The sequence below is a fragment of the Amblyraja radiata genome, chromosome 8 (genome assembly GCF_010909765.2).
Source record: "Amblyraja radiata isolate CabotCenter1 chromosome 8, sAmbRad1.1.pri, whole genome shotgun sequence".
NCBI classification, from domain to species: domain Eukaryota; kingdom Metazoa; phylum Chordata; class Chondrichthyes; order Rajiformes; family Rajidae; genus Amblyraja; species Amblyraja radiata.
Genome location: NC_045963.1, coordinates 13,588,484 through 13,606,657, shown reverse-complemented (window position 1 = coordinate 13,606,657; position 18,174 = coordinate 13,588,484). Strand labels below are relative to the sequence as shown.

General features: G+C 43.5%; 1 protein-coding gene across 4 annotated transcripts in view; it reads right to left on the bottom strand.

Annotated features, from left to right (window-relative positions):
• psme4 (proteasome activator subunit 4) overlaps positions 1–17,835 on the bottom strand; it is a 99,567-nt gene extending 81,732 nt beyond the window's left edge. For 3 of the 4 annotated variants that reach the window (XM_033025228.1, XM_033025229.1, XM_033025230.1), the window contains exons 1-3: positions 17,422–17,831; positions 4,328–4,468; positions 396–512 (exon numbers count right to left, since the gene is read on the bottom strand). In XM_033025228.1, coding sequence (XP_032881119.1) covers positions 396–512; positions 4,328–4,468; positions 17,422–17,690 — 527 coding nt within the window. In that variant the 5' untranslated portion in view covers positions 17,691–17,831. Of the gene's footprint in view, positions 1–395; positions 513–4,327; positions 4,469–17,421 lie in introns of all 4 variants that reach the window. The other variant, XM_033025231.1, reaches the window with a different exon arrangement.
• Between the last annotated feature and the right edge of the window lie 339 nt (positions 17,836–18,174).

Genomic DNA, 18,174 nt, shown 5'->3' with positions numbered 1-18,174 from the left:
TGGATAGAAGGAATGGGTGACGTTTCGAGTCGAGACCCTTCCTCAGAGGTTTTACAAGCAAGTTGCTCGGTATATAAAGGAGACAACATTTCTCCGAACATGCAAGAAAGCTTAGTGACAGAGTGACAGAATCAAATGCAGAGCAGTGTGAAGTCACTTTAAAATGAATTCTCTTTTTGAAGGGAACAAGCTTAAATAAATAAAATATAGAGTGCTGTGATAACAGGTTTATGTTCCTCCATGCTCTATTTGTCATGGGTGAGGGAAGTCTTTGATATTAAAAAAAAACATGTCCAGTACTGACAGAGGATACACATGTATTCTGGAATGAGGTATGCAATGACTCAGACTTTGAATTCAATAATATTTCAACCCCAGAATAAAGATAAACTTACTTTGGAAACCAATTTAATCCAAGGTGCTCTGTCTTGGAGTACAAAATTCTTTCTATTGTTTCATACAATGGTCTCCATGGCAACTGTAAATCTTCCCTTGATAAGAGTTCTTTCTTCCTGGAAGGAATTTAAAAATCAAAAAACTTACAATACTGAAGTAAAATAGAATACACTGACAATAAACTTATTTTTCAAAGGGATTAAAATTGTTTTATAAACTCCTGAACCCTAAATTGTATATTTATTTTTACATACAGTTGGTTAATTAAAAGCATTAGTAATGTTGATCAAGATCATCTGTACCCATTTTCTTGATTTTCCAGCACTAGCAGAATAAAGCCTGTTGAAAGCCCTCAGAACACTACTTGATTTTCCAATTTGGTACGGAACATTATTCCGAACAGCTTTCACCAATTTCAGACAAGAAGCATTTCTAGCCTTTGCATGTCAAATTTCCACCTTTAAAGTGTTTTATCCTTTATGCATGAGGGAGCTATTATGTCATATTAAAGCTGTACAATAAGTTGGTAAGGCCACATTTGTAGTACAGTGTACAGTTATAGTCACCCTGATATAGGAAAGCTGAAGACTACAGGAGGAGTCCGAGATTGATCATTCACTCAACATTCTGTATAAGGATGATTGCAATTTGTATTCACATGCTGGGCTCTGTTATTATTCAGAATGTGGATCTCACTGAAGCCTTCTCCCTCTATTTTGTTTTAACTGTCCTTACCAGTCACTACTAATTCAAGCAAAACTACTGAGCATTGATTTGATTCCACAGTTCTTGGATCAATTCATATTAACCGTACACTGTTTATCCTGCAGGTGGCTTTATTCAATTTTGATGTGCTTAATGTTTTCTGAACCAATCTCATTTAGCAGAATGGTACCACAAAACTGAACGGATAATACCACAATGGTGAAAGAGGGTCTTTTGTCTCCTCAAGAACTGTGCAATGCCTACTCATAAATATTATCATGGAAAGATGCATCTTAAACAATGGTCAAATATATTTAAATATTTTAATAATTTTCTTAGTCCTGGTCATAGGACCAGGTAATAATCAACCATGTTCTTCACGACATATTAAGCTCAGTCATAGGTGTGCTATCAAGACATTCTTGGTGGTATACTGCAGATCCCCACCCAGAGAATATTTAATGTCCTTACCATTCTAAGTGTTTCTTCCTTAAGGTGCTTGATATGGAGTATGACTAATACAACAATTGAAACCGAGCATTCTGTTTTCATACCCATATTTGATCTAATGCCATAAAGAATCATGGGGTCCAAAGACAAAGTTGAGATTTGCAGGACCACTCCCTCTCAACAGCGAAGGTGAACAGCCGGAAGTGGTAGTGCATGTCGGCACAAACGATGTCAGAAAGAAGGGGATGAATATTCTGAAGCGTGACTTTAGAGAGCTCGGAAAAGTGCTGAAAGGCAGGACCTCCAGGGTGGTTATCTCCGGTTTGCTTCCAGTTCCTCGTGCTGGCGAGAGCAGGAACAGGGAGATACGGGACTTGAATGTGTAGCTGAGGAACTGGTGCAGGGGGCAGGGATTTAGATTCTTAGACCACTGGGATCTGTTTTGGAGTAAGGGGGAACTGTACAAAAGGGACGGATTGCACATTAACAGGTTGGGGACTGGCATTCTGGACTATGAAGGCATGAGGGAGGAGCTTGCCAAGTTAGACTGGAAAGGGATCCTAGCAGGAATGATGGTGGAACAGCAATGGCAGGAATTTCTGAGCATAATCGGGAAGACGCAGGATCATTTCATTCCAAAAAGGAAGAATGAGTAGGAGGCAGCAGTGGCTGACAAGAGAAGTTAGGAATAGAATAAAACTGAAAGATTAGATGTATAACACAGCAAACAGTAGCCGGAAGCCAGAGGATTGGGAAACTTTCATAGGACAACAAAAGGAAACAAAACGGGCAATACGGGCTGAAAAGATGAAGTACGAGGGGAAGCTGGCCAGGAATATAAAGAAGGACAGTAAATGCTTCTTTAGATATGTTAAGGGAAAAAGAATAGCAAAGTCAAATGTGGGTCCCTTGAAGGCAGACACGGGTGAAATTATTATGGGGAACAAGGAAATGGCAGAAGAGTTGAACAGGTACTTCGGATCTGTCTTCACTAAGGAAGACACAAACAATCTCCCAGAAGGTGGTGGGAAAGATGCTGGAGTCAATTATTAAAGAGGTAATAATGGGGCATTTGGATAGCAGTAAAAGGAATAGTCCAAGTCAGCATGGATTTATGAAAGGAAAATCATGCTTGACTAATCTTTTGGAATTTTTTGAGGATGTGACAAGTAAAATGGATGAAGGGGAGCCAGTGGATGTAGTGTCCCGCACGGGAGACTGGTGACTAAAATTAGAGCACATGGTATTGGGGGTAGGGTGTTGACGGGGATAGAAAATTGGTTGGCAGACAGGAAGCAAAGAGTAGGAGTGAACAGGTCCTTTTCAGAATGGCAGGCAGTGGCGAGTGGAGTGCCGCAACGCTCGGTGTTGGGGCCGCAACTGTTTACCATATATATTAATGATTTGAAAGAGGGAATTAGGAGCAACACTAGCAAGTTTGCTGATGACACAAAGCTGGGTGGCAGTGTTAACTGTGAAGAAGATGTTAGGAGGTTGCAGGGTGACCTGGACAGGTTGAGTGAGTGGGCAGATGCGTGGCAGATGCAGTATAATATAGATAAATGTGAGGTTATCCACTTTGGCGGGAAAAACAAGGGGGCAGATTATTATCTCAATGGGGTTAGGTTAGGTTAGGTAAGGGAGAGGTACAGAGAGACCTGGATGTCCTTGTACACAAGTCACTGAAAGCTGGCGTGCAGGTACAGCAGGCAGTGAAGAAAGCTAATGGAATGTTGGCCTTCATAACAAGAGGATTTCAGTATAGGAGTAAAGAGGTTCTTCTGCAGTTGTATAGGGCTCTGGTAAGACCACATCTGGAGTATTGTGTACAGTTTTGGTCTCCTAATTTGAGGAAGGACATCCTTGTGATTGAGGCAGTGCAGCATAGGCTCACGAGATTGATCCCTGGGATGGCGGGACTGTCATATGAGGAAAGATTGAAAAGACTAGGCTTGTATTCACTGGAGTTTAGAAGGATGAGGGGGTATCTTATAGAAATATATAAAATTATAAAAGGACTGGACAAGCGAGATGCAGGAAAAATGTTCCCAATGTTGGGCGAGTCCAGAACCAGGGGCCACCGTCTTAGAATAAAGGGGAGGCCATTTAAGACTGAGGTGAGAAAAAACTTTTGTGAAAACAAGTTGTGAATTTGTGAGGGCAGTGGAGGCAAAATCACTGGATGGATTTAAGAGAGAGTTAGATAGAGCTCTAGGGGCTAGTGGAATCAAGGGATATGGGGAGAAGGCAGGTACGGGTTATTGATTGGGAACGATCAGTCATGATCACAATGAATGGCCTCCACCTGCACCTATTTTCTATGTTTCTAACAACACACGACTGCACCACTTCCAATTAGTCTGTCCTATGAGATAGAATACTGCTATGGATCATGATGGGACACGTGCTGGAAGCTGACTTACAATCTATTGTTTAACTCGTCTCATGCGATAGCTCCACAAATATTTGTAATTCCCTGCTATTTCATGAGTGAGATTTTGCAGGATTGAATGAGCTACTTGCAACTTTGCAGTGTCCAAATTGGATAACATGCTCATTTTCTTTTATTCTTATTATGTTCTCTTATAGTTTATTACAGCCCAGTTAGCTATTATCAGGGCATTTCAGAATTAACAATCAATCACATTGCTCTGCATCTAGAGCTACACCTGGGCCAAATGTGTCAGGATGCTATATTTATTTTCAAGTTTAAAATGACTCATTGTCAATCAGGGCTCGTGGCAATACATCTAAAAGGGATTTCATCTTAACTTACTTGAGCAAACTTATTAACAATCGTGTGAATCCTTGCATCATGCTGATCTCAAGTTTTGGCATGACAACCAATTCATACAGCAACTTCACAAATATTACATGATCTTCTTTGCTGAACTTTCTCCCATACAGCCGTATGTATCTGAAAAACAAAAAAATAAGATCGATATATGCAAAGTCTCAATGAGGTACTCTGGAAATTTTAAATGATGTAAAAACAATAGAGCCAAAATATATTTTCATCGGACATATTGGGGCACCTACCCAAAAGAATAAATGATTTTATGTAGAGCCCATTATGATGAAGGTAGCCATTAATAAAATGAATATTACATGTAATAGAACTGAACAGAAAAATGATCATTTTAAAATCAATGCCACACCAAGAAACAATGTCCACCAGTTAGCATTAGGCTAATAGACTAAGTGGGTCCCATTGGGACACGTCACACGGGAGACCTGGTCCCCCAACGCAACCCATTCCCCAACGCAATATTCCACCACTCACCCGTTCCCCCAACGCAACCCATTCCCCAAACGCATCCGACAGCCATCTCTCGAAGCAGTCCCCCTCCCCCACTGCAGGATGCTCCCCCCCCTCGCCAGCCCCCGCCTGAAGCGATCCCTTCCCCAACTGACCCCCCCCGAAGCCGTTCCTGTCCCCAGCTACAGGATGCTTCCCACCAGTTTCAGACAGGAACCGGTGGGGAGCACGCTTCAGGTGGGGGCCGGTGGAGAGGGAGCGTCCTGCAGCGGGGGAGGGGGACAGTTTCTGGCGGGGGCCGGTGGGGGAAGAAGAGCGTCCTGCAACCTAGGGAAGGGGACGGCTTCAGGCGGGGGCTGTCGAGGGTCGGTGGGGGTGGGAGCGTACTACAGGCGTGGAGTGGGGCGGTTTCGGGCGGAGACTGTCGGGGCTGGTGGGGGCGAGCGTCTTGCAGCGGGGGATGGGGACCGCTTCAGGCGGGGGCTGCCAAGGGGGGGGAGGTGAGTGTCCTACAGCCGGGGGGAGGAGGACGGCTTCAGGCGGGGGCTGTCGGGGAGCATCCTCCAGCGCCCGGCCCCCTCAATCCTCCTACTCACACCCCCAGGATCTCGAGGTTGCAGCAGTCGGTCTCGCAGTCGGCCAGGCTCCGCACTCCAGGCTCAACGACTCCCTGCGGCCTCGGGGCTCACGGACACGGGGCGGGCAGCTATGGGGCTCAAGGACCCGGGACGGCTTTGGGACAGCTTCTGGACTCAGCCCGGCTTCCGCGGCTTTATTCTCCTCGCTCCTGTGATTTGACAGCGAGTGCCGGAAGGGGCATTGCCTTCCCGGCGACTGACAGGAGAGAAGACCAATCTGCTGATCTTATGATTTTTAAACCTTCACAACTTTTGTAACATTCCACCGATCGGAACAAACTTGGTTCGCTTGTAGCACAGGAGAACGGTGAGTAAGGTAGCGAAAAATTGTAGCGCTATCGGGTACCGTTTTTGCGCAAATGTAACTACACCGCAAACCGGAAGAGGTCAAGATGAGAGTTTTAGTTAAGTGTCGATAGAAGATAAATGAAATGTGTGAAACTAGATGGGAGGGCAGAAGTCACATCTTGGATGTGATTAAAAATACATAAGGTGGCTTTATGGCAAATTAGCTGAGGGACAGAAAAGATGCAAATGTGGATCCTTAAATACTTGGCACCCCCATTCCTCAGATTAAAAATATTTTTACACATAAATCATGAATAAAGATAAGAATTTATGCACGGTTTATACTGCCAACGCTGGCAGAGAATTCCACATATTCACAACGCTCTGGGTGAAAAAGTTTTTTCTCATTTTAGTCCCTAATGGCCTACCCCATATTCTTAAACTGTGACCCCTGGTTCTGGACTCCCCCAACATCGGGAACATTTTTCCTGCATCTACCGTGTCCATTCCTCGAAGAATTTAATATGTTTCTATAAGATCTCCTCTCATCCTTCTAAATTCCAGCGAATACAAGTCCAGTCGACCCATTCTTTCATCATATGTCAGTCCCGCCATCTCGGGAATTAACCTGGTGAACATACGCTGCACTCCCTCAATAGCAATAATGTCCTTCCTCAAATTAGGAGACCAAAATTGCACACAATACTCCAGGGGCCGTCTCACCAGGGCCCTGTACAACTGCATTAGGACCTCCTTGCTCCTAAACTCAAATCCTCTCACAATGAAGGCCAACATGCCATTCGCTTTCTTCACTGCTTGCTGTACCTCCATGCTTACTTTCAGTGACTGATGTACAAGCACACCCAGGTCTCGTTGCACTTCCCTTCTCCCAATCGGACACAATTCAGATAATGCTGGGGTAACTCAGCGGGTGTGGCAGCATCTCTGGAGAGAAGGAATGGGCGTTTCGGGTAGAGACCCTTCTTCAGACTGATGTCAGGGGAGGGGGCGGGACAAAGATAGAATGTAGTCAGAGACAGTAAGACTAGTGGGAAGGGGAAGGTGATGGAGAGAGAAAGCAAGGGCCATCTGAAGTTAGAGGTCAATGTTCATACCGCTGGGGTGTAAACTACCCAAGCGAAATATGAGGTGCTGTTCCTCCAATTTGAGCTGGTAAAAAAAACATTTTGTGCAAATAAAAGACAATAGTGCAGAACACAATTAGAGAAAAATAAATAAGTCCAGGGTTGTGTGGGTTGGTTCAAGAACTTGATAGCTGTAGGAAAGTAACCATTCCTAGAACTGATGATGTATGACTTTAGACTTCTGTAGCTCCTGCCCAATATCAGCAGTGAGAAGGCAAGGCCCAAATGTGAGGATCCTTAATAATACCAACAACCTTCTTAAGGCAATGCCTCATGCAGATGCTTTTGATGGATGGGAGGGCTTTTTCCATGATGGACTGGGCTGAGTCCACCAAACCCTGCAACCTCTTGCATTACTGTGATGAAGTTGCCGTACCAGGCCAAGATTCAACCAGTCAGGATACTTTGTATAGTACATCTGTAGAAGTTTGTTAAGAGTATTTGGTAACATGCCAAATCTGTTTAACCACCTAAGGATGTGAAGGCGCCAGTCTGCCTTCCTCGTGATTATGTGGGGGGGCCCAGGAATTATAAGCTGCTAACTCTCCCCACTGCTGACTCACCTTTCTGAATGCAACAATTACTTCCCTGGTTTTGTTGACATTGAGTGGGAACATTGTTTTGGTATTACTCAACTAGGTGTTCTATCTCTGTCCTGTGCACTGACTCATCACCAGTCATGATTTGTCCAACAACAATCATGTCAGCGGCAAATTTATAGATGCAATTGGAGCTGTGCTTAGCTGTCGTCACCGATGTAAAGTAAATGGTGCAGAGGGCTCAGTATGCAACCTTTGGACACACCAATGTCGATAATCAATGAAGAGGAGATGTTGTTTCCAATCTACAGATTGAGGTCCGCCAATCCACACTGATTGAGGTCGGCCAACAAGGAAGTCGGGGATCCGGTTGCAAAAGCAGGTACGCAGGCCCAGTCTTGGAGCTTGGCGATCCATTTGGATGGGGATGATAATGTTGAACGCCGAGCTGCAGGCAATGAACTATTGTTCCTGTTATCCAGATCAGTGAGATAGCATCCACTGTTGAACTGTTGTGGCAATACACAAACTGAAGTTGATCCAGGTCATTTCTGAGGCAGGTGTTGATTTGCACCGTAACCAACCGCTCTATGTACTTCATTGCAGTGCATATAAGTACTATTGGATGGTACTCAGTGAGGCAGGTCATCCTTGGAATGATAGTTGCCCTTTTGAAGCAGGTGGGAAAATCAGACCACTGAAACGACAGTTGAAGCAGGCTTTGAATACTCCAGCTAGTTGTTCCATAAGGGTCTTTAGTTCCTGGCTAGGGACACGTCTGAGCCCAATGATTTGTGAGGAATCACCATCTAGGAGGATATTTTGATATCACACATGGACTGAGATCATAGGGCTATCAGGAGCTGCAGTGGCTTGTTTATGTGTTTCATTGGGTACGTGTGTCATTGCTAGTGGGAGAGTCTAAAATTAGAGATCATAGCCTCAGAATTAAAGGACGTTCTTTTAGGAAGAAGATGAGGAGAAATTTCCTGTCAGAGGCAGTAAATGTGTGGAATTCTATGCCACAGAAGGCTGTAGAGGCCGTCAGTGGATATTTTAAAGGCAGAAATAGATAAATTCGTGATTAGTACAGGTGTCAGAGGTTATGGGGAGAAGGCAGGAGAATGGCAGGATTTAGGAGAGAGAAATAAATCAGCCATGATTGAAAGGCGAAGTAGACTTGATGGACTGAATGGTCTATTTCTACTATTCCATATGACCTCTCCCTTTGAAATAATCCATAAAATACATTGAGCTCAGGCGTCAGTGTCATCTATGCTATTTGTTTTGTTTTTCTAGATGACAGCATGCAAGCCCTGCCTCGGCTGTCAAGCATCGCTCCAGTCTTCCAGGCGTCTCAACTCCCTCCATTTTGCATAAGGAAAAATAGGTCAATGAAGGACGCCCTTTCTCTTGTGATACATTCAGTCTGGATCACCTTGACAATACAATGCTATTCATTGACTACAGCTCAGCCTTCAACACCATAATAGTGAACAGGTTAATCCCAAAACCTCGAGATCTTGGCCTTGGAGCCTCCATCTGCAATTAGCAATCTGGATTTCTTGACAGGCAGACCTCAGTGGGATAAAATTGGTCATAACATTTCCTGCACCCCGACTATCAACACTCATGTTCCTATGGGTTCAGTTCAGTTTGTGGCTCTACTCCCTGTACTCATGACTGTGCGGCAATTGTAATGCCAACTCAAACTTTTAAGTTAAGGTACTGTCATTGGCTGGATCTGCAGCAATGAGATGATGTACTGGAAAGAGTCAGAGACTGTGTGGCATGATGTCCGGACAATAACCCAGCACTTAGGAAGAAAAGGTGTGAACACCAGCCTGCTCTCACTAATGGAGCTGCGATAGATATGGTCAACAACTTCAATTCATTTCCTGTGAATTCATATCACCAGTGACCACTAACCTGGTCCCTTCACACTGATACAGTGATCAAGAAAACGCATCACATATTTACTTTCTTTTGATGTTTGAGATTCGGCTTGCCAAAGTATTCTCACAAACTTCTACAGGTGCACTACAGAAAGTATTATAACGGGATGCTCCTCAGCCTGGTGTGGCAAACTCTCTGCTCTTGATTGCCTGAGCATGCAGAGAGCAGTGAACAAAAGTCAAGACAGTTTTATGGCCATATGTCCTGAAACAGAACAACAAATTTCTTACTTGCACGCACGCACCTAGTGGGTCCAGGTTCTTATTAAGGTAGGGGTTGTCACTAACCTCTCAAAGTACTTTGTCACCACAGACGTACTGGTCGGTACTCATACGGTTAGTGGCGGCGCCTAACGGCAGTGGCTCGACTACAGTCGTCTGTCTTTTTTTATTTTTGTCTTGTTAAATGTATGTCTTGAGTTAGTTTTTATTATTTTTTTTAGCTGTGTATATGTGGGGGGTGGTGGGGGGGCTGTGGGGGAAACCGTTTAAATCTCTTCCCTGTGCGGGGACCCGACTATTCCCTGTCGGGTCTCGGATGTCGTTGGGCCTAACATCGTGGAGCCGGCGGCGACCTCCGGCCAGGACTAACCTGAGGGCTCCAGTTGCAGAGCCTGCGGAACTGACATCGCGGAGCTGGCCAACTTCGGAGCGGGAAGAGCTGTGGTGGCACGCGGCTGCGACCCGACTTTTGGAGTTCGGAGGCACCGGCCGCAGACCCGGTGGACGGGAACATCGGGAGCTCCAAGTCCCTGGTGGGAGACCGCTTTTCCGAGTTCCGCAACGGCGACTTCTCCCGCTGGAATCGCGGGTTTAAGGACATGGAGCCGGGGTCTAACATCGCCCGGCGTGGCTTAAACGGCCTCAGGACTTACCATCGCCCGCCGGGGGCTTTAACATCGGAGCCCCAGTTCGCCTCGACACTGCAGTTGGACTGCTGGACCACGGGAGAAGGAATAAAGGGTAGAGATAAAGACTTTGCCTTCCATCACAGTGAGATGTTGGAGACTCACTGTGATGGATGTTTATGTAAACTGTGTTAAGTGTGGGTCTTGGATTGCATTCTATTCTATTCTATTGAGACACATCACTTGAGATGTTCCCTGGCTTCGCCTTGTTAAAAGTGAAAGCCCTGCCACAGTTGCTGAACATCCATCTCATTCTCCAGTTTAGAGCGAAAGTCCCTTTTAGGCTTTTTCATGGCCTTATCAAGGTCGTATCTGGACTTCTTGGATGACTCTATGTCACCAGACTTGAATGCTCAAGATCTGGTCCTCAGAAGAATGCAAGGCTTCTGGATGATGAACACTTGGGTGGTTTTCATAGGAACACCGACTTCATAAGGAAATGTGTCGAGGAGTGTAACAACTGTGGCATATTCATTTAGGTCCATTACAGAGTCCTTGAACTTCACCCAGTCTAACAACGACTGAGCCCAGGCAATCACTGGTTCATTCAAATCCTTCCATTCAGTCCACCTTCACGGTGCGTTGCATCAGGAAGGCTGAAAATATAGCCAAGACTGTCTAGCCGTTGCCTTTTCTCCCACATTCTGGGAGAAGATACAGGATCTTGAAAGCCCAAACTTAAAAACAGCTTCTTCCCCATTGCTGTCCGACTGCTGCCTTTCAGCCAAGTTGAATACAAGTAACCTATGTATAACGTGAGCAGTAACTAAAATATTTTTGAAGATGAGTTTTGACCTTTCCCACACCACTGTGTAAAACTCTTATGGAAAACATTGTCCAAATATGGGATGGGGATGAGTCGGAGTATAGAAGAGAGATCGAGCAACTGTCCATATGGTGCCAGCGCAATAACCTGGCCCTCAACTCCAGCAAAACCAAGGAACTGATTGTGGACTTTAGAAGGAGTAGGAGGGGGACCCACAGCCCCATTTATATCATTTATGGTTGAAAGGGGCAAGAGCTTCAAATTCCTGGGCGTGCACATCTCTGAAGATCTTTCCTGGTCCGAGAACACTAATGCAATAATCAAGAAAGCTCATCAGCACCTCTACTTCCTGAGAAGATTACGGAGAGTCGGTTTGTCAAGGAAGCTCTCAAATTTCTACAGGTGCACAGTAGAGAGCATGCTGACCGGTTGCATCGTGGCTTGGTTCGGCAATTTGAGCGCCCTGGAGAGGAAAAGACTACAAAAAGTAGTAAACACTGCCTAGTCCATCATCGGCTCTGACCTTCCTTCCATCGATGAGATTTATCGCAGTCGCTCCCTCAAAAAGGCTGGCAGTATCATCATGGACCCACACCATCCTGGCCACACATTCATCTCCCTGCTACCTTCAGGTAGAAGGTACAGGAGCCTGAAGACTGCAACAACCAGGTTCAGGAATAGTTACTTCCCCACAGCCATCAGGCTATTAAACCTGGCTCGGACAAAACTCTGATTATTAATAACCCATTTTCTGTTATTTGCACTTTATCAGTTTATTTATTCATGTGTGTATATATTTATATCATGGTATATGGACACACTTATCTGTTCTGTAGTAAATGCCTACTATGTTCTATGTGCTGAAGCAAAGCAAGAATTTCATTGTCCTATACAGGGACACATGACAATAAACTCACTTGAACTTGAACACTTGAACTTGAAATATATAGGTTAACAATGGAACATAGAAATCAAGTTTTAATTTAATTTTAGACAGTAACTGATCACACAACCAGATATGAGGCATTTACAGGGGTACAGTTACACTTCCAACTATCAAAGATTCACTGAGCACTTCGTAATAATGGAACACCATGTAATAAAATGATAAAGTTACATCTACTTAAACTATTGTCAAATTTTCTTGCCCAGACTTGCTGGTGTGCTGCTGCAGTATACACCACACATTGGCATAGCTTGCAGAGTTGCTGCCTCACAGTTCCAGCTATCCAAATGCAATTCCGACCTCAGAGGTGTCATTAAACAATAGTGAAGATACTAGATCTACTGCTCTAGATGTCAGCTGCTCTACATCGGCGAGACCAAGCGTAGGCTTGGCGATCGCTTCGCCGAACACTTCAGCTCGGTTCGCAATAACCAACCTGATCTCCCGGTGGCCCGAATCCGACCTTTCTGTCCTGGGCCTCCTCCATGGCCAGAGTGAGGACCACTGTAAATAAGTGGAGCAGCACCTCATATTTCGCTTGGGTAGTTTGCACCCCAGCGGCATGAACATTGACTTCCCTAATTTCAGGTAGTCCCTACTTCTCTAATTACAGGCAGTCCCTACTTTCTCCTCCCCTTCTCAGCTCGTTGGCTCCACCTCTTCCTTTCTGCTTCCATTTGCCACCCTCCAGTCTACTGGCACCTCGCCTGTATTTAATGACTACTCGTAAATCTCAGCCAGGACTTCTACATTTTCCTCTCTAGCTTCTCACAGCGCCCTTGGATATATCTGTTCAGGCCCGGGAGATATCTGATCAGGCCTGGGAGATCTGTAAAGCTGATCTGTATCTTATCTATAAAATAATTTGACAGCATTTACAAATTAAATGCAGCCATACCTTTGATATATCACAGCATCTTTTATGTCAATGGATATGTGATACAAATATAACCAGCACCAGAATTGTATTGCACAGGATTCATCTCTCTTTCTCCAAAGATATTAAAACCCCCATCTTTCTGCTGTCTAGCTCGGACATGTTATTGCTATTGGTTGCATCCCAACACATTCCTCTTACACAATTAGTTGACAAAATCAATAGAATAAATATATATTATACAGAAAAGGTTATTGGAAAGGAAAACATTTGTCGCATTATGGAGAATAAACAGTGGAGTGAAACTGGGTCCATCTTTAAAAGAGCTGGCACACATGCAAAATAAGGTAAATATTCTCTGTGCAGTAGAAGCCTAAAACACCAAAGGAAAATTATTTTTCCAAGACAAATACACAAAATGCTTAGTAAATGTGAAAAATGCACTATCAATGTTATGGATAACAACTCGAAAGAAAGTATTTATGAACTATTAGGTTCATGGTCACTTGATGGAACATATTTCACAACATATATACTCATAAGCATGATACTGCGAGTTATTAGTCTATTATTAGAACTGGAATCCTAGGATCAATACCCAGAATTAATTTTTCACATTCCCAACATTTCCTGGGGATTAAAGACAGTGCTTTAAATGACTTCTGAGGTCATCACAAAGAAGGACTCTGCCAACATTCCTTGTTTGTGTTGAATATATTTTTCAAAAGTTAACTTACATCAACTGAAGAAATTTGTAAACATGAATCTATGTGTTAATCAAACTGCCAGCAGGTATACTAAGCGGAGTACATCAAGCTGTTTTAGTTTTAATAGACTTCAAACCCTCAGTGAAAAACACCATTTTATTTTTCTGCAAATGTGCATTAAGATAGAAATTTCCTGAACGCATACTTGAACTATATTACTTTTGACAACCACTGAAGAACAGCAACACCATCCAATTGAAAGCATAGTTGACCTGAGATTAATCTCAACCATTTTACAGTAGAATAGGATCACATAATTCCAATGTTTTACTTCAAAATCCTCTACCCAGAGAAAGTGAAGAGATTGATTTCTAGAAAATACTGCCTTTATTAACAGTTCAACAAATTGCGAGAATAAAACAACATAACTAAAGTTTTTACGCTCTAATAATGTCTCTCAACAGCACCCTCTTAACATTAAACAAACATTTCTTTATAATAACATTTTACCAAAAAGAAAGCTTAACTTGCTTCCCAATCATTTAGCTTAATGGAATATACAGCATATATATTTTTTAAAAGTTAATTCCTTTATGAACTCTCAGTATTGATAATATGTGTAAATAAGTACATTTCTCTTCTTGTTGGAATGCTTTAATCAATCCTTTTGTCTTTTTGCCTCTCTTCTGCTTTATAAATAAAATGCACGTAGCTAATGATTGTTTTAAATAGCAGAATAAAGTCCTGCATTTATTTAGCAACTTTCATGCAGAAAGTTGCACCATATCGCTTCACAAAAGCTTAGTTTTTAAAAAATGACAGCAAATCATTTGAAGGGATGACAAACATTTAATTTTAAAAGGTGGATTGTTAACACAAATCTAAAAGAAGATCTGGCGAGTGAATAGAGAGGAAAATATAGAAAAGGGATTTTGGAGCAGTATGGTTATGGGTGAAATCATGGCAAAGATGCACAGCACCTGCCTTATTGTAGGAACTGATTACAAATATTGTGAATGCCATCAAGCATTTGGATCAACCTAACATTTTAAGACATGCAAAACTAGGAACAGCAAGTTCCAAGGAAAAAGCTCAAACGATGGATGAACAAAAGTTGTCATGCATGGATCACTTGTGCCCCATTCAATTTTTAAATAACTTATCAAAACTTTAAATGCTGTAATGGCCTGAGAATACTATCAGCATGAAAAAAAATTACAATCCGATACATGACTGAAGGTTTTTCCTGTGCAATCAGGCTTGCACATATAGAAATATACAAAATATCAGTAGAAATAACAATTGTTTCCAGTGACTAGATATCACAATGACAGAGTGACATCACAATGCACCAACTGTTTATGAATAACCACTCTGGTTAATGTTTTCTGTTGAGAACCATTGTGTGTTAAATGGTCATGGTCCATTTTGTCAAATGAAAACATCTTGTCATGGATACGGACAGAAATACTCTGCGTAGTCTGTGCTTAGTTCTGACCAGACTTCATCTGGATCCAAGTCGATGCCACTTCAGATATTCATTCCATAATTTACAATAATTAAGCAAATAATAAAAATGAAGAAAAATCATATTTCCACAGAGTAAATCAAGCAAAAATCTATCCAATAAAGCAGTACATCAATAGATCTCCACAAACCATCTGCTTGTTAAAGTAACTGCAAAATTAATCATTTGTTCCTTACATCGCCAAAATTAAGTGAGGAAATTGTTTAATTTACAGGATCACGTTTTGGCAATTTGAAGGGATGGATCTTCAAATTATATCTTGGGGTAGGAAAGAAAGTAAGCAGAGAAAGGGGAAATCAAAAAGACTTTAATAAAACAACTTTTCACTAATAGTGTCTCCAGTCACCATTACTCAGCCAAATTGAGCAGAGTAAATGAAACAATGCATTTCTGGTGGCAATGGTGAGGGGAAAATTGACCAGAACAGCAGGAAAAAAATTGCCCTTCAATGTATACCACAGAATCTTTAACAGATCAATAAACATGCTATTATTGTGCAAACAGAAAAAAGGAATCATAAACATTTTGAGCAATTTATAAATACAAACCAGACCACGTTGTCATTCAAATAGATGTTCAAAAATAATAATTCACTGCCCCACAACTAAGTGATGTTGCACTATTTGGAAAATGGTGCTTGTTACACGTGACATTCATTTTAACTAAATGAATAATCACATCAAAGGCTGGAAGCAGTAATGTAACATGGGGTTTTGAACAAACTTGATCATTGAGTTCTTTAGTATTAATTTGCAAAGATTTTATTTCGAAATGTCAATGTTTATGCTGGAAGCAGTTGAAATAAAATCATGATTATATTTTGAGCTTAAAGTACATCGCCAACAGAACCACAGGAAATCCACAGTAGTTTATCCAAAGTACTATTCTGCCATTTGTATAATAGCTATGAGTCAGTCTGAATCAAACAGCACAGAAACAGACCATTCAGCCCACCCTGTGAAGATTTGGTGGTGCACATTGCAGGGTAGTTTTTCTGTTGTTCTGGTCAATTTGCCTTTCACCATTATTAGCACCGTGTCGACTCAGTTTGGCCGAGTAATGGTGACCACACACTGTTAGTATCAAGTTGTTTTATATGTTCATTATGTTCCTCTTTTGTCTGTTTGCTTATTTTTCCTGCCCCAAGATGTACTTTGAAGATCCTGCCCTTCAAATCACCAGTAAATTAAACCACCTTCTCGCTTATTTTTCTCATTATAATTATGGATATTAATCAAATGTATCCATATTTGATCCACTTTATTGCAGCATAAAAGGACAAAAATTACACCTGATTTAGTAAGTTATTTATTTCATGCATTTAGATCACATCCTTGGACACATCAACCTAAAACAATATTACTTCCTGCTGAGGTACTGATTTCCCATTTGCCACATGGATTAAATATCTGCATGTAGGCACAAATGCTCCTCAGCCTTCACTAGAAGTCTCCAGCTGGATACCAGCAGGCACAGATCAAATTTTCTCTCCACAACAAATATTTTGGCTTAACACCTTCAATATTTCTTAAATATCCTCAAATGTTTTGTTTTAAAAAACAATTAGATTTTAAACTCATGCTCGCAAACAGAATGCTCATATGGTTTATTTACATAATACATTTCCAATATGTCTTGAGAACAACAAAATTCCCCAGAAGTAACACATTCACCCACAGGTCTTTCAGCCCAAGAATCCGATCACATTTTTATTTTCCCGAACAACTAATCATGACTAAGCACTCCGGCTCTAAAGGGCCGAATGGCCTACTCCTGCACCTATTATCTATTGACTGGAACTTCCCATTACGGTGGCAACATTACTTATGAATAACAAGAAAGAGGTAAACTAAATTAAATATTTATGTTGTAGATCAGGTGCGGGACCACGCTGAACTTTACTCTAAATACCTATCTCTTGTGCCTCGGCACTTCCTTAGCAACACATCTCAAACTCTGTCAACGGGCAAAGTGTCATGTCATTGTCAGCTGTGCTTCAAGCATAAGACAACTTAACATCTCAAGCTGGGGAAAGGTCAGCTATAATAACTTATTATAAACCCTTTACTTCTCACTCCTATAAACCTGAAATGGATCCAGTCAATCTTCATGACAAGGAGCCACGTTGGTTTCCCGTTGCTTTTATTTTGATGTTTTATTAACAGTTGCTTGGCCCTAGAGAGGAGGAAGGCCCGGGACAGGCCTCGGGCTTTCCTGACGCCGCACACATGACATACGCTGTATTAAAGAAGATCTCAAGGTTGCGAGGGCCGGCACCGGGCTCTTCTCACACTCTACTCACTCACTCACTTACGTTGAAAGTTTTCTGCTCCAGAATAACAGGCCGGGCCACAGCTCCCGCAGCTGCACGGCGCGGGCCAGGTTGGCCTTGATCTGTCCGAGGATCGCGGCCGACTCGCGGTCCAGGCGCTGCGAGTAGGGCAGCAGCTGGTTGTAGGGGATCTCCTTCTGCGGCCTGAAGCCCAGCGCCTCCTCCCGCCGCCGCCGCCACTCGCCGCTCTCCTTCTCCGCCGTCATGTCCAACTGTCGGCCGCTAACTCTCCGATCGCCGCCCGAGGGCATCTCGCCGGCGTCTGAGCCCGAAGCTGGCGGTTGTGAACAAAGTTGCGCTGCGAGCGACAGGTCACCGCCAGCTCCCTCCCTCCCTCAGACCGACCGGCCGGTCCCTGCCTCACTTCCTGTCTCTCTCGCATCTGCTGCTGACGGGGCGGATCGGCGGCCGGGGGAGGGGAGGGAGCGGAGCGGCCTAAACGGCAGGCGGGGCCGGGGGAGGGGAGGGAGCGGCCTAAACGGCAGGCGGGGCCGGGGGAGGGGAGGGAGCGGCCTAAACGGCAGGCGGGCCCGGGGGAGGGGAGCGGCCTAAACGGCAGGCGGGGCCGGTGGAGGGGACCTCAGGAGCGGGTCGCTTGGCCAGGGAAGGGGACGACAGGCCGGGGGAGGGGATGACAAGCTCCGGGACTTCAAAGAGAGGGGACACAGTGGGGTCTAAGGGGAATGGTAAAGGGGGATTCCAGGTCAGATGAGGATCAGCAAAGGGAGGATCTCC